The sequence below is a fragment of the Choloepus didactylus genome, chromosome 5 (assembly GCF_015220235.1).
Source record: "Choloepus didactylus isolate mChoDid1 chromosome 5, mChoDid1.pri, whole genome shotgun sequence".
NCBI lineage: Eukaryota > Metazoa > Chordata > Mammalia > Pilosa > Megalonychidae > Choloepus > Choloepus didactylus.
Window position 1 is genome coordinate 112,821,190 of NC_051311.1, and position 25,817 is coordinate 112,847,006.

Sequence of the window (25,817 nt, forward strand, 5' to 3'; positions counted from 1 at the left end):
TCATGTGATTCTCCTTCAGCTACACTGTCAACTAGCTTTAAGCTCCTGAAGTAATGGCAACCCAGCTCTAACTCCAATCCTTTCAGTTCTGTAGGATCATCAGCCCAGAGCACTAACCCTGTGAAAGCACTCTGGATAAACTCCCAAAATAAGCATACAAATCCCATATAAAGCAGGCTGTTCTTTCTTGGCAGGACAGGTATTATTATGATTTGGGTGATGAGTCATATGGGAGGAGGGTGACAGAGTTAGCAGGAAAAAAAAGCCGAGGTTTGTCTTCTACTCTCAAAATGGGCCCCAAGGGCGTTTCCCCCATAGCACCACTTTTTATCATTTCTAAGTGAATCCACAGAGAGCACTAATTATTATAATAGATGACACAACTCTCATATGCATTGCTTTCTCTGCTCTACAAGGAAATGATAATATATATTTTTGATTCTTATGAAAGGTGAGAAGTGTACCCTGGAAAATATTTGACAATGCTAGAGGTAAACTGGTGAATGAACAGAGGGAGGAAGTACCTTGAAAGAAGCTCATGTTTGATTGTTTTTAGATGCAAAAGAGAATTTTCTTCCTCTATAAATTTAAAACTTTCCACTGTATTCTTGAATTCCGGGTGGTTTACAACAAAGAGATAAACTATGTCATCTAAAGAATTGAAAGAACAGAGTTAATTTACACGATATAACCATCGGACCTTTGGGCAGACGCTGACATTTAAATACCACAAGCAAGGAAAGGTTGAATGTATAAGCTGTTAGACAACCTAACAGATCATTCTCCTTTCCTGTCTTTCCCATCGCTGTCTATCTGGTGTTATTTCTGATCATTGGCCCCCTGACCTTTAAGAAAGAGTGTTTCCCACTCTATATACAGAATTCATGAATAATCTGTTTATAGTTGAATTCAGAAATATAGCTCTTTTTAAAAAATGTTATGATCATAGGTATATGGAAAGGTTATGAAAACTAAGCCTTCCTTCAGGTATTAACTGTTAGAAATGTCAAAACGTAGCATAACTTACTACTGTAAGCTAAAGAGGCAAATGATCAACATATTTGTATGAAGAATACAGAAATAATTCATGAGTTAATCGTTCTTCTCTTCCTATAAATACAATCCAAATCTATTTTCCAGTCATTTGTAAACTATTTTAAGTTCCTTAATGTTTTCATCCACTCTTACCATTGTCTATAAAAGTGCTGATACCATGTGGATTAAATGAAGCCAAATCAAACCCACGGCTGATTCTTAACTCCAGTGCCCTAGGTTTTTCCTCTTCTAGATCCATCATTAGTATTCCTCCAGGCTTATCTGGTGCAAAGCTGTGGAGTCCTTGACACTTTAGTCCCTTTTCCAAAACAGAGAAAAGAGTTAAATACAAATGGCTTAAAATTTTTTGTGGACTAAAGTGGGAACCACAAACAAATGGTAGAGACTTTAGTTAAAGATAGGGGCATAAAGTCAAAAAACATAAGGAAATCAGAGAGGAGACAATAGCAAAAAAAAAAAAAAAAAAAAAAAAAAAGGAAGCTGGAATGCTGAAAGATGAACAAAATAACTGATTTTGCTGAGTTGAGGAAGAAGACTGGGAGTTTCTTTTCTTCAGAGGGTAAAATAGAGGATTGGGAGATACCAGGCAGAGTTGAGGGTGGAAATAAATGAAAGTTTACAAATTTGAGTGCTGAATCCCTCAAGCCTGCAATTTGCTTGAAGAATGCCAGAAGACTTGGTCGTTAGCAAATCAGTCTTGACTTCCCTCCTTGACTCATATCTCATATCCAATCCATCAGCAAATCCTGTTGACCCTACCTTGAAAATACTTCCATTCATAAGGATATGAACATTTTGTACCACCTCTGCCATGACTTCCTTGCTCAAACCACCATCACCTACTATGCTGACAGCCTCTTAACTGGCCTTTCTGTTTCTGCCCTTCATTCCCTTCTTACCTCAACATCCAGATTAAGTCAAATTAGGTCACAGCTCTACTCAAAACTCTCTAATGGCTTCCCATCTCACTCAGATAAAAATTCTTATGGTGGCCTAAAGGCCCTGGATCATCTGCTCTTCCCAACCTCCATCACTATACCCACTCCAAACACCCCAGCTCTCTGCCTTCATATCCTATTTCTGTCTTCATCACTCACCCTAAGTTGGCCATACTGGCTTCCTTGATGTTCTTGCAACAAACCAAGCACATTCTCACTTCAAGACCTTTCTACACACTATCTCCTCTGCCCAGGAATGCTTGTCCCCCAAGATATCCAGGGCTTCCTCCTTTAATTTCTTCATCTCTGTGCCCAAATATCAACCAAAACACCCCGTTTCCTGGCACTCCCTGTCCTCCTCACACTGGTTCACTTTAATCCACTGCCCTTATTGCCATGTGATATACATACTTATATATATATATATATATATATATAATCAATACTATATATTTAGGGGGGTCAGGGTGGAAACAGAAAGGCTAGTGAGGAGGTGGTTGTCGTTCCTCCAGAACAGCAAGTTCACATCCTCCTTGAGGGTTTGTACTGCTCTTTGTGTGAGTCTCGTGTGTGAATCTCTTCACCACAAATCTGCAAGACTCACTTCTTCACTTCCAACTGGTCTCTGGTCAAATGTCACTTATCAGAGACCTTATCTGCACCCTATCTAAAATGACAGCATGATTCCACCATCACCACAGCTGTCACTCTCCATTGCCACAGCCTACTTTATTTTTTGTTAAAGCACTTATGACCATCTGACATATGTTCATTTGTGCACTATCTGTCTCTTCCCACTGAAACAGTGCCTGGCATATAGTCCATCTCTTTTCCCCAGATTCAAAATGTCACCTTTATCAAGCACTAGATCCCCATCTACATATTGGGCTGTTTAAGAAATTTCTATTTTGTTCTGCTGACTTATCATTCCTATTCCTGTGCCAATATGCTATTCTGTAAACTTCTATAGCTTTCCAGTCCATTCTGATATTCAGAATAAGATCTCACTCTCTCATTGATTTCTATTCATTAATTCTTCTGTATAAATTTGAAAATTAGGTTGCTATTCTGAATGGAAATTTATTATCATCATTATATTTTCTAGCTGGTTTTTGCTAGTGCATGGGAAAGCCATGAGTTTTATATGTTCATTTTGAATCCAACTATGTCACTGAACTCTTTTCTCCTTTTAATACTAACAGTCTGATAGCCGAAGCTTCTGGATTGTTTAAAAAACAAGTAATCATGTCTGAAAATAATGGCAGTTTTATCTTTATTTTCTCCCTCGTTTATTGTTTTTTTGGGTTATTAAGAACTCTGGTACATGACTGAGTATTGTGATGGTGTTGGGCATTTTCTTCTTCTGAACATTAATTGGGAATGCAGCTAATGTTTTACCATCAAGAATGATATTTTCTGTAGATTTTTTGGAAGTTCCCTTCTAGTTCCAGTTTGCTTAGAGCTTTTAATCAGCAATAAGTGTTGAATTTGATTTAATGCTTGTTGGCACTCACTGAGATGATCTAGGTCTTTTCTTTTTAAATCAGTTAATTAATAAACTATATGTATTTTATGCTGATTGATGCTTACATTCTTAAGGTAAAGACTTCTTGGTGATACTGTGTTTTATTTAAATATACTGCCTTATTCAATTTATTAACCTAATACAGTCATATTTTATGCAAATTTAAAAGAGTGCAATAAAAACTAAAGCCTCATATTATGGACAAAATTAATTGGAATTCCCTCCAATTAAAAAAAAAAATCTATCACAAATAGATAATTTCAAGGCCAGAAGGCCCAGTAAATAGAATAAACTGGGATTATGCTATTGCCTTATGGCAGTGCCTTTTCAGCTGTTAATAATCTCTATTCTTTATTAGTGTCCTATAAGCAATAACATGTTTAAATGCACAGGAAGTGTCCACCAGTGGTGGTGATAACTCTTCATGATTATTTTAACATTCCCTGTTACTTAAATCTTTTTTATATTCTATGTCAGTGTCACCCAATCCCTTATTGAGTGTGGCGTTAGTAATGAGGTGACCCTAAACCCTTAACTGTGGAGTAGGATGGGATAGATTGGCTGAAATGCTGGGAAGAAGGATTAACAACCATCAGGACATGCATGCTAGAGGGGAGTGCATGCTGGGAGGTATTGCAGACAATGCCGAGTATATTTAAAACAGTTTTAAACCGGGAACCTTTCTAAATTTACAAGAAAAAAATCATTTATGCTAGGAATGACATCAGAAAGACAGCAGGACTGTAACATGCCCTTCAACTAAAGTGGCTGTAGACTTATGTGCTTGGAGACCCATCCCTCCTAGTTCAGATTTATTCCTGGGGAGAACATCTTGAAATAGGTGAGTTCTGGATTACTCAAAACTTTTAGAATATATCCTTTGCAAAAAAAAAAATGCAACTGATTTTTCCTTTATTTGGGCTTTTACATCACTATTTATGACCAATTTTGACTTGCAGTCTCAGTCTATAAATTATAGACATATGTACAAGCACATGCTTCTAAACAAAGCCAGAATCATATATGTGTGTGTGTGTGTAGGCCACTTTGTTCATTCTATGTAGGTAGTGAAATAAAATTTTTCTTTTAAGACTATTTTCTTATTAAGTATAAATGTTCATGCATCTGCTAAAGCCCATAGTATTTCTTTTTCCTCTCAGTGATAACAACCAGTTGCTCACAGTCTTGCATATAAAAACTGCCAGGATCCTGAAGAGTGCCTCATTCTCTCCTAAGCTGACTTCTCTCACCTTTCTCTCAAGTCTGACAACTATTTTATTAGTGTTGCAACTCTATTCTAAGGTATCCCCAAGTTTTTCACATCCCGTCTGAGTTGCAGATCCTGAAAATAATGGATGCTGAAAGGAAATAGAATAATTCCTTCTACAGGCTGTCTTCAGAGCCTGATGCTTCTTCCTCAAGAAAAACTGGACCCCTGGAGTTGCCATGGACCCCCACCTCTTCCCAGCCAGGAAAGAAGGTGGTCAGAACCTTCCTATCTACCCACTTATAAGGATTTCCAATCAGAATGAACACAGGTGCAGGCCAGCAGCACACAGGCCAATCAATTTTAAAGTCTTTCTATTGTATGCCCAGTAGAAATTAGTTTTCAGCTTCTAAGAATGAAGGCAGAAGTGGAGGGTATAAATAAAGTCAGTCATTGACTTTCCACTTATATAGGCTACTTGAGGAGGGGAAGGAGAGAAGGAAGAAAAAGCATCTTCCTTGGTTTGGGAAAACTGGTATGTTATTTGAAAATAAATAAGCACCACCAGGATATTCACTTACAATTGAGTACCTAATGAAAGTATGGATAGATGCTGTAGTTAAAATAGTAAAATGATAGTATCTAATGCCCCAAATATCCTTTTCAGTAACATGCTTGTAAAATACTGAATGCCCAGGTATATTTTAGTGCAATGCAGTGGGGAAATAAAGGGCAATAAATCAGTTGACAAAGACTGCATCACTACATTTAGATAAGATCTTCTTTGACCTGTCTTCTTTTCAGAGCACATTTCTGAAAGTGATGGAATTTTGAAAACAAGTTTCTGCTCAGCAGTCCTAATCAAATGCCCTTGTACCTCCACCACTAAAGACAGGGGAAGGAGAGAGATACTTACCACACTAAGGAAAGCCAGACCATTGGGAAGTATGTCAATATCTTCAGAGCCAGCTTCTATAAGTTCAAGAAATAGATAAATGTCATGTTCAAATTTGGTTATTTGTTAGAGCATAACTAGAACTTTGTTTAATTTATCAGTGTCTGTTATCTTTAGGGATGGTTATGATTTTTTTCCAAGGAACCACTCTTTTTAATAAACATCAGTCTAAACTCCTTTCTGCAGTGAACTTCTGACTTTAAATATTAGATATTGTATGTTTACTCAAATCAAAGTCAAGTAATCACCATATTTACCAGCTATAACACAGAAAAAGTTGACATCTGTATTCTCTTATGATAAACATCCAGATGTCTGTATAAAAGTAATTGACATCAGGGGAATATTTACTTTCAGAAGGAAGGGCTCATAGTCATTTAACCATGCAAATATCCTTGTCCTCTTCTCTGCTCATTCAAACTGAAGCAAACTCAGACATTTCTCTCATTAACAGAGATAAAACACCTGGGATTGCACATCCCCTCTTTAAGAAACAACGCCTGCTTGTTCTCATAAGCAAAGAAAGCTTTCCGTTTAATCTTTAAATTTAGGCTTTAAATTACAGAAAAACTAGCAAAGGAAAAATAATGAAAAATACCATGTACCTAATCCAGCTGAAGCTTCTAACTCCTGTCTCTGAGGCAGGTTACAATTACTATTGATTATTGACTATCTTCAGTACAGCAAATAATTAGACATAAGGCCTTCCCAGTGGTCTTACTGTGTAAATTCTGCAGATAGATAATAGACCCAAACACAAGAAAAGAGGAATAAAAATGGCTTAGATTAAGCCAAATCATGACACATTCTTTTGAGTCCACAAAATCCAGTCTTCCCCTTTAAGAACTCTCCAAAAGATTTCTCAGCATCTATCCCAGCCATTTTGTTTCTGTTTCATGATTTTGCAGTTAGCCTGTTGCCTCCAGTGTTACTCACTCTATCAGAGTGGGGCAAATAGAAACAAAATTAAAATGCTAAAAATTTCACTTTGTGAAGATGAATCACCTGGTCCTTTGAAAGAAGATAAACAGAAGCTTAAGCATGGTACAGTGGAGAGGTTTCTCAACCTGAAGTCTGTGGATTCCAAGGGAGCCACAAATGGATTCAAAGGGCCTATGAACCCCCTGAAACTCCATGCAAAATTAATTTTGTACGTGCAGATGAGAATTTTTCTGTGAAAAGGTTTGGCTTTGAGCAGATTCCAAAAGGGTCTGTGATCCCTGCAAAGGTAAAGTAAAGAACCAACAGACTCTATACCTACAGTGGTTCTCAAATGGTTATGAGCAGGCACCTGAGGAAATCTCTCTCTCTCTCTCTCTCTCTCTCTCTCTCTCTCACACACACACACACACACACACACACGCATGCACATACACACATGCAAATGTATACTAGACCCAGTTTTGCTTTCTGGATCCATTTAGTAAGAGTTCAATTAATTAAAATTTGTTTTTCCTGAAAAATAATTTAAGAAAATTTAATTCAGTATGTATTTGCATACACAGAAAATAAAAAGATAAGAGTTTTAGGGAAAAAATTGACAATGTTAATTTTGGTAGGATTATGAGTGAGCCATTTTCTTTTATACTTTGCTTTGTTTAAATTTTTCTACAAATAACAGTTGTTTTAATAACTTTTAATTGTTTAATAACTTTAATGACTTTAAGAAAAAAACAATATTTTTAAAAGATCTTTGCATTTCAGTTACATTGTTGCCTAAAATTTCAATGAAAATACTGAGTCTTACACATACTTTTCTTATTTTCCAGATCTCTCCTTGCTTTTCATTTCTATAGCTACCTCTACAGTAGGTTTATATCACCTCTTTGGTCCGACCACTGCAAGAGCAATCAATGCTGCATAATTTTTTTCTCCTTTAATTTGATGATGATGATGATAGCTGATAAAGGGCTTACCAAGTACTAAGCTCTTTGCTAAGTACTTGACATACATAATCTCAAAATTTTCATAACCCTAAGAGGCAATATTATCATCCCTTATTTTAGAGTTGAGACTATGGAATTTGTGAAACATTAAGCAAATTGCTTATGGTCACAACCTACAAAGTGTGAGGCTGAGACTCAAATCCTTTTGGTTTGACTTAAAATCACAAAGAAACTATCCAACCTAACATTTAATGAATTTTCTCTATAAAACTATCTGCTGGCTCCTCTCCAAATACACTTCACTTTGTAAATTCTGTTGTGATCAAGTCCATATGTTGGCTTTTCCCCCCAAATTCTCATTTCCATGCCTCTCATATTCCCCATTTCTCTTTACCAATTCCCATCCTGAACTTTTCTATAAAACTTCCCTCAAAGCCCTCTTTCTCTAGAAAGTCTTCCTATTTTAGCATACCTAATTTTGATCTCTTTTTATTCCTTTAGCCAGTGTCCATACTCTTCCTTTTAGCAATAGGCCAGGGCATTTAGTAACAGATGACGTGACCTGCTGTGTCTTGCGGATAGATGGCCACGTGTCTATGTTTGGGCCAGTGGGATGTGAGAATACATGACGTATGCAACTACTGGGTAAAAGAAAAATAAAAATCATATCCATTTACTTTTTCTTTCCACTCCTTCTTGCCTGGGAAATGGCAACAACTGGAGTTCTAGTCTTTGCCCCAAACTGAAGCAATATGTTGAAGATAACTGTTTTGCTTCTCCACCTTGAATCCCTGAATAACCACAAGAAGCATAGCCATCTAATCACCTAGGCCTCTTGCTTACCTTTGGGCTGTTATGTAAGAGAAAAGTATACTTTCTTCTAAGCTTCTATAATTTTATAACAGCAACTTAACCCTCATCATTCCCAATAGAGTATGCAATATTGTAACCCATTATTTTTCACTCTAGCAAAAAGATACTATACTGGAGAGAGAATTTGCAGAAGTTACTTAACCTCTCTAAGCCTCAGTTTCTTACCTGTTAGAAAAAAGAAGAAGGTATATGTCTATGTCACAGTGGTGTTTTCTTGTTTTTCTTTTTTCATAGATGGATTGTAAAGTACATGACAACAAAGGCCACAAACGTTAACACTTTTTTTTTAATCTCTCAAACAGAAGTTATTGTCAAGCTCTTGACTATGAAGTGCATAAAACTATTAGTTAACTCAAGAAAGACAGCCCTTTCAAAATTTTATTTTAGTCCAGAACCCTGAATGCCAGTATTTTCAGACATTTAGAAAATAAGATGTTTTAAAATTTTAAACCTCTAATAGAGTAAACTAGCTCTTGTTATTATAATTTTATTACTTAGATGTTGTATTTCGCCATATCTTGGGTGTGTAAAAGCTTGGTTTCTGTCTGAAAGACAGACTGGGAAGGGGTACATAAAATGAAATTAATAGCAAACTCACTTTCCACCCCACACAAGGCACACCTTTTGTATGATACATGATAAATGACTATTGTGTATTAAAACGAAGGGCATAAGATATGATTATGTAGATAAAGCACCAAAAGTTGCAATGGGTTCATTTTCAGTGACAGTGAATGCAGTATTGTAGGGTGTGTGCGTATGTGTTAATGGGGGTTGGAGGGTAAGGGGTGAGGCACAGCTACTACTGCTTCCAAAGTAGAAACAAAAATGAGGAACTCTCTACCCTTGCTGCTTTAGCTTATATGGGAATGTTTGTCCAGGACACTGTTACTTCCTTATAATCAAAGACCACTGATGAAGCAACTATTGTTAAAAATATGTAACTACAAGTTATTAACCATCACACATCACTAATATAGCATTCAACCAAATGTTCAGATGGTGTGTGCTAACCACAAAGCAAAAGCAAAAAAGTTTTTTAAAAAATGCACAATTCTAATTAGATCTAAAAACGTATCCCAAATGTGCTTCTAATCACTCTTCCTCTCCGCTCTGTTGCCTTTTGAAGTGCCTCAGAGGCATTAAACACTTCACAAGAGAGGCCATAGGTGACATATTTCCTCATTCTTTCCAATTTCCAGACAGCAGCTCAAACACATACAACATAAAGGTCACAAACATAGACAGATGCCTGTTCAGAATATAAATGTTGCTGGGCTTGTTTTTCTCTGAAGAGTCCTCCATCCCAGTGAGTTATAAGAGGCATAAACTGGGCAGTTTGTCCTGTAATGTCTCTGGCTGTGCCCTATTGTCTGTTCTGAGACTTGAATTCACAGAAGGTGGGTTTTGCAGGGCCAAGGGCTATTTAATAATTTGAGTTATTAAAAAGAAACTCAGGAGCAAAAGTAACCATAGTGATCACTGGTGCACCCTCCCAAACCTTGCACAACATCCTTGACAGATGCCATCTGGCCTCAGCTTAGGTACCAGTTCTCAGGGGGCCCTTTGTAGTTTCTGCCAGAAGGCAGAATGAGGTTGCTGGCTTTCTTGGGACTCCAGAACAACCTCAGTTCTAGAATTATCTGCATTATCCAGCACAGATCTAGTCAATCTGGTATTTGACGCTGACTTTGCATCCTCCTGCTAAGTGACTGGGCAACTGAAACAAAGAGGAGAAAACCCAGGATAAAGAAGTCAAGCAGTCCAGGTGAAGGGAAATAGAGTTGGGAAAACACAAAGGCAGAAATGGACAAATAGCAGATAGAAGACATAGAAAATAGATGTGTAAAGAATGAGAGATGAGTAACACAACCATAAAAAAGCTGAAAAGGTTGCTCTGAAAACTGATTTTGTCATGAAAGTGAAGCTTTCTGGTGTGTGGTCCAGAGAAGGTTCACTAGTTTGTTTTTGCTAGCATTTGTGAATGCTATCTGGAGTGAATGTGGTTAAGAATATGAGATATTGGGTTTATTAGTGTTGCCAATTAGAGGACAATTTATCAATGATTATCAAAATTTTAAACATATATGTCAACTGAGCAACAATTTTACCACTGAGGATCTATCCTACAGATACACAAGAGCCATGTGTACAGTGATGTTCACTGATTTCTTTGTAGTTGCTAAACAGTGTGCAATCCAAATATGCATTCAGAAGGAATTGATTAAATAAATCATGGTATGTGCAAATATGAAAAAAAGAGGTAAATCTATATTTGCTGATGTGGAAAGTTATTCACACTGTGTTATGAATAAAGTGGGTTGCAGAGTATTTAAACTAAGATACCATTTTGTGAAAAAAACTAGATGTGTGTATATGCATATATTTGTTTCCATATGCATTGAAAATTTCTGGAAGGATAGAAAAGGAACTATTTCTGGGGTTATCTCTGTAGGGGGATGGAGAATTTGTTGAGAGATTTTTATTTTCTATTTTTTATTATTTTTTGTTTGCACATATATATTGTTTACATGAGCATATATATTTTTATTTAAAAATACTGTGCATTTGCTAAAAAGAATAATTCTATGTGTACTGACATAAGTTTAAAAAAATACAGTACCCAGGGCAAAAGCTAGTTTGAAATATTATGTATAATTTGATCCCAGTTATGACTTTTTTTTAAGTTGTGTGTATGTAAGTGTACAGGAATTCATAAATAAAGTCTGGAAGGGTACTTACAATGGTTAAATTCACATGTCAACTTGGCAACGTTATAATGTCCAGTTGTTTGCTCAAGCAAGCACTGGCCTGATTGTGAGGATATTTCACATATTTAAGTCACACTAGTCAGTTGATTGCATCTATGGCTGATTACAAGGACAATCAACAGAGGAGACAGCCAGAGGAGGATGTTATTACATAAGGGCAGAAGGGACACAATGATAGTCTGGAGTTACTTCCATACTGTGGTTCTTAGAGTAAGATTGTAAATAAATGGTCCAAGATTTTTTAAAGTCTGAAAACCTTTAATCTAAGTACAAATTCATCATTACAGGTGAAGAATACAAGGGCCAGCTTTGTCCAAGGTCACATCGCAAATTCCTGGCAGAACCAGAAGTAGAAAAGTAGGTGTCTTGTCCTCTAATTCTTTGAGTTTCTATCATTCCTTGAACAATCACTAATAAAAGCATATGTTTTATGGTTCATTCATAATTCCACAATAGTTACTGAATGTCTATTAGGTACTAGGCACTGTGGTAGATCATACAGAGTAAGACATGGACTCTGGCCTGGGAGAATCTGCAGACAAGCTGGGAGACTCTCAGTGGGAGGGTAGAATCTGGACAGGCCCCTAACTATCTATAGCAGAACCAGGTCTCATTTCAAAGAGCCCCTCTTTAAAGATTCAGGCACTATGGTACATCTGCATAGTCAACAGGACAGGGAGACCCCACCAATTGTTCCCTCTTCTTCAGTTGTAGCCTTAGAAAATATTATAATAGCAATTTTAAAAAAATACATATTTGTGAAGCCCCAATTATGCATTAGGCATAGGACTACATGCTGGTTACAGAGTAGTGAGCAAGACAAACAGTGCTACTGCCAGTGTGGAGCTTACCCTCTTTCTGACTTACCTTCATGGGCTGACCAGCAAAGCTAATGGTATGCAGACCTCAGTGAGCACACACAACAGAGAATACAGACTTTACAGAAATAGTTCAGAAAAGTCACTAAACAAGCAAGAAATCAAACAGTAAGCATAGGATTATGCAAATAATAGAGTATAAGTAAGAGAGAGAAAGAAATACAGAATGTATGAGATCTAAAAGAGATTAGCTAAAGAAGGTTTTCTTGATCTAATGTGATTTACACACTGAAAAAGAGTATAATTGCATACCAAAATACTGTAAATGATTTTTTTAGTGTTGATAGCCAAACAATGTAATGTGTACAATGAGCATTTTCTCATACATACCAATTCCTTTAATCAGGTGGCAGTTTGGAAGGTCTACAGATTGTACTTGACTGGAGGCTTTAAGTCGATTTCTGTTAAAAAAAAAAAAAATCTTATTTGTTAACATATTCCCTGACTTGTTCCACAGAGGATTTAAAAAGGCATACAGTGCTACATAAAATACAGCAAAAATCTAAAGCATATGAAGGAGAAGATAGAAAAACAAGGGTAAGAACATAAAATAACATATGAAATTAAGCTGAAACAAAAATGCATATCACAACTTTCTATGTATGGCCATTGGTGGTAAAAGAAAGTCAATAACTCAGGAAATAAAGCTTCTAATGCAGGTTCCTCTGCAAATATAAACATGGCACCAGGTGACATTTCTCACAGCTCTGTCTGGTATTGTGGAAAGAAAGCTCTAGAGGTGGAACCGGAAGCCACAGAGGAACCAAACTGCCCTGACTCTGCAAGATGATCCTAAGATCACACATGATTGAAAGGACACCAAGAGAAAATGACCTTGCTTGGAGCTGGCACACAGAAGCCACTCCACAAATACTTAACAAATTAAAGTAGAAGGCCCCATCCCCATGACAATATTTATTGGGGTGGGAAGGCTAGAGAATGAGTTTTGCTGCTGTAACTAAAAGGAAGAAATAATCAGGGAATGTTGAATACTAATAGGATATCTTCCCTCTTCCTCTCCATCCTAGAGGAGAGAGCCATGAAGTGGTTTGGGCAAACACATGTGGGGTTTATGATTTTGAAGGACATATTCTACAGGCTTTCCCTTCTCTCACTTCCTCACCTTCTCCTATTCTCTAAAGCCATACATAATAACAATAATGCTAGCTTGCAGAGTACTTTACGTTTTTCAGAGAGGTTCACACTTTTCACACATTTAAAAGACAAAATATCAGTTCACCCCTTGTCCCTTTCCTAATCATATCCCTGACAGCTTCTGACTTCTACATACTAAACATGGGTAAAACTACTATTGGTTTATCAGCAATAATAAAAAAGTCTAGGTCCAGGTATCGTGGAACTCATACTAGGTTGTGCCAGCTGTATATTTTGGCAATTCATGGCACATAAATTTCTAATTTACGTATGCATTTGGAATCATATAACTTAGGTTTGAAACTACTTGAAACATACAAAGCAATAAAAAATTATAATAAATCTCATTCCTAAATGTCCCAGGAATGATTAAAAAAGGATCCTCTTTATTCAAAAGATTCTGTATTTGTGAATTCGTCTACTCGCTAAAATATATTCATAACCCCAAATCAGTTATCTTGTGGTGTTTTCACAGTCATTTGTGGACATGTGCAGAGCAGTGAAAAATTTGAGTCACTTGATGCACATGCTCCCAGACAGGCTGAACAGGGCAATGCTCTCATATTATGAAAGTGTCCTTTTAGAGGTGTGTTTAGTCCCACATTTTTTTTGCATTTTTTGTTCTTTATGTGTGTTTAAAATGGCCCCCAAGCATAGTGCCGAAGCACTCTCTCGTGCTCCCGAGTGAAAGAAGGCTGCAATGTGCCTTACAACAAAAATATGTGTGTTAGCTAAGCTTCATTCAGTTATGAGTTGTAGTGCTGTTAGCCATGAGTGTAAGATTAATGAATCAACAGTATATATTAAACAGGTGTCTTTAAACACAAACACACATAAAACAAGGTAAGTGCTGATTGGTTGATGAAAACATTGTAACCAGAGGTTCGCAGGAACTAAACCCTGCCTGTGTTTATATGGATTTCCAATCCCCAAAACCACACGGTTGAGATGGATACACTGTCTGTAAACTCCTGGGTATCTGGTAAGTCATGTTGCATACTTCAGGTTGTTCTGTATAAAATGCAAAATAAATGTTTTTATTAACAACAAAAAAAGTATTCGCTAAGTCAGTGTTTGCTGTGATGTTAAAGAACATAACTACTGAAAATAATGAGGATCGACTGTATACATGACTTAATGTAGTGCCAGAAGTAATAGGAATAAGGAGGAGGAGGAAGATGCTGATAATCATGGGTGCAAAAGGAAATCAATAATAAAAATGGCTATAGTTTATTGAGTATATCACTGTTGTGTTTTACCTGAATGAATTCATTTAATCCTTAAAATGACTCTGTGAATTAGGTAACATTTTCCCTATTTTAAAGATGAGGAACCTGACTCAGAGAGGTTGTGCTGGTTAAAATGTATTATGTCCCCCAGAAAAAAGCCATATTCTTTGATGCAATCTTGTGGGGCAGACATATTAGTGGGGGTTAAGTTGGAACGTTTGGATTAGGTTGTTTGCATGGAAATGTGCCCCACCCAACTGTAGGTGATAACTCTGATGATATATTTCCATGGAAGCACGGCCCCACCCATTCAGGGTGGGCCTTGATCAGTGGAGCCATATAAATGGGCTGACAAACAGAAGGAACTCAGTGCAGCTGCAGCTGTGAGTGATGTTTTGAAGAGGAGCTACAGCCAAGAGGGACACTTTGAAGAAAGCACAGGAGCTGCAGATGAGAGACACTTTGAAGATGGCTGTTGAAAGCAGACTCTTGCTCCAGAGAAGCTAAGAGAGGACAAACGCCCCAAGAGCAGCTGAGAGTGACATTTTGAAGAGGAGCTACAGCCTAGAGAGGAATGTCCTGGGAGAAAGCCATTTTGAAACCAGAACTTGGAGCAGACACCAGCCACGTGCCTTCCCAGCTAACAGAGGTTTTCCGGACATCATTGGCCATCCTCCAGTGAAGGTACCCAATTGCTGATGTGTTACCTTGGACACTTTATGGCCTTCAGACTGTAACTTCGTAACCAAATAACCCCCCTTTTATAAAAGCCAATCCATCTGTGGTGTTTTGCATTCCGGCAGCATTAGCAAACTAGAACAGAGGTGAAGGAACTTTCCGTAGATATTGCACACAGGTAGGAAGTGCTAGAGGCAGGAGCCACACGGAGGCAACCCTTCTCCAATCCACTATTGTATTTTTCTCAGAAAGAAGTGAGGATATCTGTGTTCTTGTCTTAGCAGTAAAACTATATGTCCCTTGGGCTATAGGACCGGGTTTTCCTTATGTATAAAATAAGGATATGAATAGATGTTCAAAGATTGTATGACTGGCAAACATAAAGCCATTCTCACCTCCCTTTCTTCTTCCCATTACAGAGACGGGCAAGCCAAATATTTGCTTTTCTAGCTTCCTTCGCATTTAAGGGTAATCATATGATCCAGGCTTTGGGGAAAGACATTTTTGTTCTTGGTAGAATATGCAGATCCAAAGGGAGAGCTAAAAGCTCTGGGGCTACAGTGGCCATTTTACAACCCAGGCATGGCACGTATAAGGGATATAAAGCCAATACTAACAGATAGAGAAATAAAAATTTAAGAAGAACCCAGTTCCTTGATGTGATCCCTGATTCACTGAACAAGCCCTAGAATGACCAACCTACAGAATTCTTTTCATGTGAGAAAATTAAACTCCTATTTTTATAAGCCACCATTAATTTGTGGTATGTTACTTGAAGCTTGTGCTGGTTTGGATGTATTATGTTCCCCAAAACGCCATTATCTTTGATGCAGTCTTGTGTGGGCAGGAAACATACTGGTGTTGATTGGGTTGGAGACTTTTGATTGGATGTTTCTGTGGAGACGTGATCACTCAACTGTGGGTGATAACTCTGATTGGATAGTTTCCATGGAGGTGTGGCCCTGCCCATTCACGATGGGCCTTGATTAGTTTACTGGAGCACTATATAAGCTCAGACAGAAGGAGTGGGCTTGCTCAGCCAAGAGGCACACTTTGAAGAACACATAGGAGCTGAGAAGAGAGGAGCTGCAGATGAGAGACAGTTTGAAGATGGCTGTTGAAAGGAGACTTTTGCTCTGGAGAAGCTAAGAGAGGACAAACACCCCAAGAGCAACTAAGAGTGACATTTCTGAGGAATTACAGCCTAGAGAGGAACATCCTGGGAGAAAGCCATTTTGAATGCCAGCCATGTGCATTCCCATCTAACAGAGGTTTTCCGGATGCCACTGGCCATCCTCCAGTGAAGGTACCCAATTGTTGATAACTTACCTTGGACACTTTATGGCCTTACGACTGTAACTCTGTAACCAAATAAACCCCCTTTATAAAAGCCAATCCATTTCTGGTGTTTTGCATTCCAGCAGCATTAGCAAACTAAAACAAAGCTCAAAGCGTTTCTAATTGACATCAGATTTAAGAAGTTTGGGGAATATACAAGAGAAAGCTATATAAACCTCTTTGGACTAGCATATCAATAAGCCCCCAAATACCTTACACATACACACACAAAGAATAAGATAAGTAGTATAAATACAAATAAGTGATGACATGAGGGAAAAAAAATATTTTTATTTTTTTCAGTCTACTTCCTCCCTGACACTTGTCCAGGTCAGAGATGGCATAGCTGTTGCCACTCTGCTGTCATGTAGATATCACTAATTAATCACAGCACTCTTCCCTTAACCCAGAGCCAGCCTCAGTCACAATGTTCCAGGTAATCATACCAACCTATTAAAATGGACGCTTAAGATGAAAACTGTTTGCTTTCTCTGTTCTAGGTTCCTTCCCTCTCTCTCTCTCTCTCTCCAATTCTGTATTTACTTTTTAGTTACAATTATACAATAGGTATAATAGAGGAAAAAATGTATACTGGCTTCCTTCTCTGATTGCCAGTACTCATTCCCCAAATGACCCCACCATCACACACACAGAAAACATGCACATCAGAGTTCTTAACTCAGAATTCACTGACTTTCAAGGGGTCCATAGATAGAATTCAGAGATCCATGAATTTGGATAAGGAAAAAATACATCTTTATGTTAATGTCTAACTGAATGTTAACCTCTGACTGTATTTCCTCTGATAATGAAACTGGGTAACAAACCACAGCACTATTAGCAACACCTGTCACTCTGTCACTAAGAGAAATCAAAGACATTTTTATATCCCATTTCAGTTATTGTAGCTATCTCACAATAACATTTACACTCAACACAACTGCAAAATATGTATGCTAGGTATTAACTTACCTCTAGATCCATTTAGTGCTTTAGTAAAGAAAGGCATGTTATATCATAAATCAGATTTTTAAAAGTTTGATCATAGTATTTAAATATGACTAATAATATTTAAATACATGTAATCATGTATTTTATTTTATGCATTTATAAACGTTATGCTGAGAAAGAGTCAAAGTGTCACCAGACCACCAAAGGGGTCCACAGCACCAAGAGTTAAGGACTCTTGCCTCAACATCACAGTCATGATATGGAATTTTTATTGAGCACTTACTAGCATTGGTCTAAGCACTTGGCACAAATGAACTCATTTATTTCTTACAAACCCACTATGGAGCAGTGGTAATACTATCCCCATTTTACAGATTAGGATACTGAGGCGCAGAAAGTTGAAATAATGAGCCCCAGGTCTCAGTGAGTAGTGGAACTAGGGAAATGAATTCAGGCTATCTGGCCACAAAGCACAAACTCTCAACCAACAGTCATTTACATGACTCAATCTCTATTTCTTTCACTCAGGAAATAGCGTTACCCATCCAGAGTGAAGTGAGACAAGAATTCTTCTCTGGGGCTGTTACCATCTTGCATCCCAGCTGGTAGCAGTGAGGGGCCACCATGCGGTGGGCAAACAGGTGTTACTTTGTTCCATATCTCACTGCCTTTGGGTTCACAAACAACTAATGGTTTGGAATCTGTAGATTATGAAATCCTTATAAGCAAGGGCTTTATCTTTTATGTACAGGCTTTTATTATATACATACAAGCGGGTGTTTTATAGACAGACTTTGTAAAACTCTTTGGAATTTACCCCTTGGATCTCTGTAAGGCCTGCACTAATTAATAATTTGGGCTCAGGCATGGAAAGCTGGAGAAATTTTGCCCCAATGGCAGAGAAGCAAGGAGGCTGTGGCAGAGCTAGGGCAAAGTGAACTTGGAATCAGAAGACCTGGCTTAGAGTACAGTTGCTGCACTAATTACCTACTGGACTAATTGGATAACCTCTTCAAGCCTCAGTTTTCATATCTATTAATATATGAAGGAAGTGTTTATGAAGACTTAATGAAGGCATATATGCAAGGGGGCTTTCTTTCCAAATATCAGTAAATGTACATTTTGGTTTAATACTTTTTACACCTTTTGTGCAGTGCACAACTGTACATAGTATTTACACAGTAAACGAGGGTGGTGGTTAGAAAAAAGGCTGCCCCTCCAGAGATGTTCAAATAAAGTTTGAACAGCTTCTTGATGGAGCAGTCATAAAGGGTCTCAGGCATCAAGCAGAATGTTCAGACACTTGTTTTTGAGGTTCCCATCCATCTTTAGGACCTCTGATGTAACCACGTCTTCATTCAATGCCATGTACCTTACAAGGCGGAGCACCTGGCCTGGCAATATTTGTGTATTTCCATTTTTTCCTTTATTGCTTAACTAGGGAGGAGGAGAAACAGTGGGTGTGCTATGCCATCCGCCCCTAGGAACCTTAGCCAGTAACAGTGTAGAAAGAAAAAGAGATAACTATGATTACATTTTTCCACTTGTGACTATAACTTGAGTGATAAAGTACCATCTTTAAAAATAGAATAGTGAAATAGTAAGCATTAGACCAGAGTGAAAACAACAACAAAACACCTCTGTTCCTTCCCCTTCATCTGAACAACTTTGCCTCATAGGGCTGTGAGAACATGTTGCTTTTCCAAATAGGCTCTGAGCTTCTGAAAGGAGAAATGCCATGGTTTGTGCATCCCAACAAACTCTGTAAACAGCAGGCACTCAATATTCCTCAATCACATGACTCTTCACTCCTGTCTGCATTCAGTTCTACATAGGTCTACCAGATAAAACACAGGACACAAGTTAAATTTGAATTTCAGACAAATGACAGATACATTTTTAGTACAAGTATGTCCCAAATATTCTATGGGACATACTTATACAAAAATTATTTATTGTTTATCTGAAATTCAAATTTAACTGGGCATCCTGTATTTTTATTTGCTAAAGCCTGCAATCCTATACCTACACCAACGTACTCACATCAGCTAATCTAGGCCTTAACTATCCAATAGTTACTTTCCAAAAAGCTACTGTCCAGTAAAGTTTACCATATAGCCAAGTCTTTATAAAAAAAAGATGTGTCAAATTGTAAATTTCATAGCAGGTATGTTAGGTACATCAAAACCTACGTCAATAAGGGTCTATGTCAGTAAACTTTACTTGCTTTTGCTTAGACTTGCAACATTTACCATATAAAATGACAAGTTTAAAACCTTAATATTAGGAAGAAGAAAAAAATATATTGACTGTTAATTGTGAAAACTCCAACTTGATGAAACACTGGTAGTTTGAACATTAATGACAACTTAATGGGTTTGTGAATTTTGGTGGTCTTGCCTTTGAACCTGAGGACTGGACAGATCATATGAAATCATCCAGTTTAAGAATCTTCTGCAGAACAGGAAGGACATTTACATAATACGAAATGAAGGTTAACTTGTCCATTTCCTATGCAAAAAGACTTTTTACCCCCATCCCTTTACCCCTTCCCTCTCAGCCCCCATCACACACTATTCCTTCTCCTTGCATTCCTTTATCAGGATTGCCTCTCACCTCTGGGGTTCCAAAGTTTGGGCCCCTGTTATCTTCTCCAAACTACTTTAATACTTTAACCAGTCTTCCTGTGTCTGTTCTCTATTCTAGTACTTCTCAGTCCTGCCTTCACATTAGAATTATCAGGAGAGGTTTTAAAAATAAAAATTACCAATGCATGGGCCTCAGCCAGACCAATGGAATCAGAATCAGCTCTCCAGGAGATCCTAACACCCTAATGCCCAGCAAGGATTAAGACCTGCTCACTCCCTCTACTCTAACCCATCCTGCCAGGCTCAGGCTCATTTTTATTAAGCTGGCTCCTGTTATACATATACATATATACATACATATACATACATATATATATATATATATCTCCATGGTTCCCTTTTGCCTATCAAAGTAGGCCCCAGTTTTTCAACCTAAATTGAACAGCCTCAAAACTTACTTTCCCCCCATCCTCTGTTATTCTCATCTCTTAACTTTATTCTCCCCCCAGATTGGTCTATTTGTTAGTCTCTGAACTTCCTCCTAGCCTCTGCTCATGCTGCACTTTCCATCTGGGATTACCTCCTTCATCCCCATATGTGAGTGTTTCAGCCATTCTTCAAGGCCAATGTCAAATGACTTTTCCTCTCTTCTGAACTGCAGCTTGAGAGGATGTAATCTCTCCTCTTTAAGCCTATAGGGGTTCTTTTGTACCTGTCTGGATATCCCAATTTGTACTATATTTATTTCTCTCCTCCCCTATAATACAGTAAACTCCTTAAAGGTAAGGACTGTGCCTTCCTCTATTACAGGAAGCTATGAGAGCACATTATATACAATTAGGTGGCTCAATATTTCTTGAATTCTATTGCATGAGGCTTACAAAATTTGTCAGTAATTTAAAAAATTTGTCTACCCACCAGCAATTTTTCCTTATAACTAAAATGTGAGATGCAGTAGTGCTTAAACCGTTTGGCATTCTGCCCTCAGGCCTCCTGAGTGAGAGATAAATAAGGAAGTGATGTAACAACAGTAGCTGAATATCTCAAAGGTCTTTAATCTACAGCACCAAGATTAGAGAGCAGGATTTCTCAACTATGAGGGGAGGGATGCAAAACAACTTTATCAAGACTGGTGCCGGTCTGGGCAACAAACAAAAGCAGCACCAATGACCTGAAATAAATCTTTATAATTAAAGTTTCGTGCATGAGTAACACTTTTGTTTTCAAATTAAAGCACTGGATTTGCTCCTGGATAATCCCAAAACACTAGCTTGTCAACCCAGGCAGAAAGGAACTTTGTAAGTAGCCACGATTTATAAACTTTCTAGAAATCTCAAGATTCGGCCCAAACTTTGCTAGTTTTACTAGAAGCTGGGGGTGGGAGTGTTCAACTACTGGCCAACAGAGCGATCAAAAGTTCTTCGCCTCCTGCCGCGGTTCCCAACCCTCCAGATTTCCTCCACCCGCCGGAGCGCTCTCCACCCGCTGTCCCGTAGGTTCCCCCCACCCCTAACCGAGGACCCAGGCCCGGGGAGGCGCCCGGGGAGGGGCATCCAGGAGCCCAGCGCACCCGCGGGGCTGCGCGCCCCAGGGCTCTACCCGAGACGGCCCCACCTACCTGAGCGCCAAGAACCTCTCCCCTAGGAGCGCCAGCGCTATTCCCAGCAGACTCAGAGCCACCAGCCGTCCCATAGCGCAAGAGCTGGGAGCGCCGTCTCGCCGGCCCGGAGCCCCGCCGGTGGCGTCCCCGTCTCGCTCGGCCCGGGCTCCGCCCCATCCCCGGCCTTGGCCGGGGCCCTGCTCGCAGCCGCGGAGGCTCCGCCCTCGGCCTGGCCCTTGGCCTGTTCACCAGAAGCCTATTTTCCCAGAAACTTTTCCAAGGAAGGGAACTGCCTTTAAATTGATGGTGTGAAACTTAATTCTTTCACCTCCTTTCCCCAACAACCTACTCAAAACTCTAAAGCAGCCTGCGTACCTTTTTCCCTAGTCTTCAAGGAGAAACCTTACTCTATTCCGGTAAGAATCTTCCAGAATGAAGTTTTTTTTTTTTTTTTTGTAATTGATTTACTTTTTATTGTGGTAATATAACAATAACATTTGCCATTTAACCATTTTTAAGTGTATAATTCAGTGGTATTAATTACCGTTACGATGTTGTGTTACTAGCATCATCATCCGTTATCAAAACTTTTCCATCACAATAAACAGAAACTCTATATCCATTAAGCAGTAACTCCCTATCCCCCAATTTCACCCACCCCAACCCCCGTCCTGGTAACCTGTAATCTGCTTTCTGTCTCTGAATATGCTTATCCTAGATATTTAAAATAAAGGGAATCATTCAATATGTATCCTTTTGTATTTGGCTCATTTAACTTAGCTTAATGTTTTCAAGGCTGGTCCATGTAGTGGCATCAGAACTTCAGTCCTTTATACAGCTGAATAATGTCCCATTGCATGTATGTACCATCTTTTGTTTATCATTCATCTCTTGATGGACACTTGGGTTGTTTCCTCCTTTTGGCTATTGTGAATAATACTGCTGTGAGCATTGGTGTACAATGATCTGTTGGAGACCCTGCTTTCCATTCTCTTAGGTATATAACTAGGAGTGGAATTGCTGGGACCTATAGTAAGTCTATGTTTAACTTTCTGAGGAGCCTCCAAACTTGTTTTTACAGTGGCTGCACCATTTTACATTATCATCAGCAAGCACGGGGGTTCCAATTTCTCTGCATCCTCTCCAACACTTGTTATATTCTTTTATTGCTTATGCTTTGTTGTCATATCTACGAATCTAAGAAGATTTTCCTTTATGCTTTCTTCTATGAGCTTTATGGTTTTAGCTCTTATATTTAGGTCATTAATCTATTTTGAGTTAATTTTTATACATGGTATGAGGTAGGATTGGAGTAAAGATTCTTTTTTTATTACAGTAAAAGAAACTGGAACATGTCTTAAAATTTTCACATTGGAATCACTACTCTTTATAACAAGATATAGATGAGAGGGAAAAAATCCTGTTTCTAGTAATATTTCATTTGAACTAGGGTCTTACGGATTTAGATACTTCTTTTTGATCCAAACCCAGCTTATGGAAATAAGGGTAGATTTTTTTTTTAACTGTAACCATCATAATGTGAAGAAATAAAGAAAAAAATATAAAAGTGAAACGTACCTATTAAGATTGAGACAGTTATAATTAAGTGAGTATATCTGAAATAAGTTGCTAATGGTTTTCAGTGTTTAATTGCCATCCTACAGTATGTTAGGCAGAGATGGCCACAATTACCAATTCTCAATAAACTGTGGGTTTTATGGATATAAAAATAAATAAAATTCATTTTAAATAAAGTAAATAAAAGCAGATTCTAGTTTCTCATTTCCTCTGCCCCACCTCTAGCCTCATTCCCACCTCCCAAAACTGACCCCACTGGTTCTCTATTTATGTATCTTTGATTATGGCTCAAGGGATGTTGTGTTATACTGGATGGTAGATAGAGAGAGCTAGAGGCTTTAATTTTCTTATGTTTTGGACCCCTCTGGCAGTCTGGTAAACCCACGTATACTTTCTCAGAATAATGTTTACAAATACACACAATAAAATACATCCAATTGTAAAGGATTCTGCTGACATTGAAATGCAATTATGGAAATATTAAAAAACCACAAATTTGTGCTTATAGTAATTTGTGCTACACTATTAACACATTAAATAAAAGATCTAACACCATTCTTTCAAACAGCGATAAGTGTGTTATTCTATCTGCAACAACTGTAATGTAATAATGAAAATAATTGTCATTTCCATTAGTAACAAAGTCACAAGTACTGCTAATGCTTCTGCAGTTTGGTGCCTACTTTCATAATTGAAGAAAATACTAAATTCCACTTGAAAATAAAGGTTTTTTTTTTTTTTCTCCTCCAATTTCATGAACACCCCCTGAATTCTGTCCATACACCAGCTGGATTAAGAACCCCACCGTAGGGTAAGGTTATCTATGCTTGTGTAGATAGGAGTGGGATCTTCTCTCTAGGGACATTTTTGGTGTCAATCATTGGGGAAGAGAAGAGTCTCACATATGAAATCCAAATTTAGAATGAGGATCTAAAACAGTGGGTCTGAGACTATTGCCTGGGCATCTTTCTTGTGTCTGAGAGTCTTGTTCCGAAGTTTTCCCAGGTAGAGGCAAGTAAAAAATCTATGCCTCATGAGCACTAGGTCAGGAGCCAGGTCAGATGCCTCCTCACCTGTGCCTCAAAGTAAGGAAACCTTAGATTGTAAATAAGAGGATAAGATGACCCAATAGTATGTTATTTTCTATGTGTATTTCCCTTTTGTTTATCCTAAGCTTTCAGAAAAGTCATGTTATTCATAATTCCTCCTGGTCCCTGCTGTGATACAGAAATTAAAGGGTTGAAGATTTGCGCTAGGCTGGATGCAAGATAGCAAAAGAACAGCTCTTATGTTGGCTTTCCCTTCTTCCCCTGCCCATTTTAGAGATCACTAATTGATTAGAGCAATATTTCTACCAAGCTTGGACTTGTCCTTACACAGTCTTTTCGAAAATGAGAAGAAAAGGGGAAATAAAACCCTCAAAGTGGCTGCTCACGGACCTCAATTCAGAATGAAGTCTATTTGCAATCTTGGTGCTGGGGCAGTCAAGGAGAGCAATGTCCTGAAGTTTAGCACACAGAGGCAGTTGCAGTAAAGAGCTAGGATTTTGAGTCCAGCAAAACCTGCCGAACCTCAATCCTAGGGAATCTTAGAGTACCCTCATTTAATTTTATTAACACGACCAGTGAGTTCCCTCACACTTGATCTTCTAATTCCCCCATACTTTTCCACCTGATTTTGCTGTTGAAACAACTTCTGCAGAAGTAGTCCCATCCTAACTCCCACTACCATGCTAGGTCCAGGAATCATCATTTCTCACAGGCAATGGGGAAGAGAGATCTTGTCCAAGATGCAAATCAGAGGCATATCTTTTCCCTCATAAGAATAGTACACTAGTTATTAAATTTTGTAATATAGCTTAGCAATCTGTTGAGATAACTGGGATTTACAGGCTACACCAAGAATGTAACCCCAAGTTTATATTATTTCATGGGGAAAATGAGTTCTGACTATCAAATAACCAAGTTATTCAATAGAAAGCAGACTTGTTCTGGAACCTGTTTGTATTTTTACAACTCCTTACAGCTTGTATAAAACACTGGTATGAAGCAGTGTTTTGAAAATAATGACTTAAGACTAGTTTATGATTACAAATTTAGTGATTCTTAAACAAAATTTCAGAAACAGCAATACCTTATATCAGTGCTTCTCACATTATCAGTAATGAAGGACCGTTTTTTCTTTATTTCTAATCTATCACCTTTGAACAATACAATGAAAATAAATTACTAGAAAATGAAATACAAAATCAGACCTACAAATTACAAACCCAGATTTTTTTATTATTTGATATAACAGATGTAAAGTTACTTTGTCAAATTTCTAGTACACTTTCTAGGTGCTTACTCTCAGTTTTTCATACTTATCTTACCATGGACCAGAAACAAAGGCTTTACAGAATGAAAATGGTTCCTAGACCACACTTTTAGTGGCATTGGCTTTTATGATTATAACTTTAACTCTTTAAGGTTCCTTGCAGTGTATGATCACATGTAATGTTCATGGTAATTTTGTGAAGTAGGTAATGTGATTATTGTCGTTTTATATAAAATGTAATGGTGAGTTTGTCCCTCCAATATCCCCTTTATTCCTTTTCCTTTATACTTCTGTT

At 38.0% G+C, this 25,817-nt stretch overlaps 2 protein-coding genes across 8 annotated transcripts in view; one reads left to right on the forward strand and one right to left on the reverse strand.

Moving 5' to 3' along the window:
• The window catches only part of PON2 (paraoxonase 2), a 28,857-nt gene extending 7,050 nt beyond the window's left edge, over positions 1-21,807 (reverse strand). For 3 of the 4 annotated variants that reach the window (XM_037836721.1, XM_037836720.1, XM_037836719.1), the window contains exons 1-5: positions 21,647-21,804; positions 12,420-12,490; positions 5,643-5,698; positions 1,189-1,354; positions 525-651 (exon numbers count right to left, since the gene is read on the reverse strand). In XM_037836721.1, the coding sequence (XP_037692649.1) occupies positions 525-651; positions 1,189-1,354; positions 5,643-5,698; positions 12,420-12,490; positions 21,647-21,720 (494 nt within the window). In that variant the 5' untranslated portion in view covers positions 21,721-21,804. Of the gene's footprint in view, positions 1-524; positions 652-1,188; positions 1,355-5,642; positions 5,699-12,419; positions 12,491-21,646 lie in introns of all 4 variants that reach the window. The other variant, XM_037836722.1, reaches the window with a different exon arrangement.
• The window catches only part of ASB4 (ankyrin repeat and SOCS box containing 4), a 163,386-nt gene that overhangs the window by 24,859 nt on the left and 112,710 nt on the right, over positions 1-25,817 (forward strand). For 2 of the 4 annotated variants that reach the window (XM_037836724.1, XM_037836727.1), the window contains exon 3: positions 11,499-11,568. The exons of 1 other annotated variant lie outside the window; for it this stretch is intronic. The gene's annotated coding sequence lies outside the window, so the exon portion shown is untranslated. Of the gene's footprint in view, positions 1-11,498; positions 11,569-21,646; positions 22,045-25,817 lie in introns of those variants that run through there. One more of the 4 variants, XM_037836725.1, reaches the window with a different exon arrangement.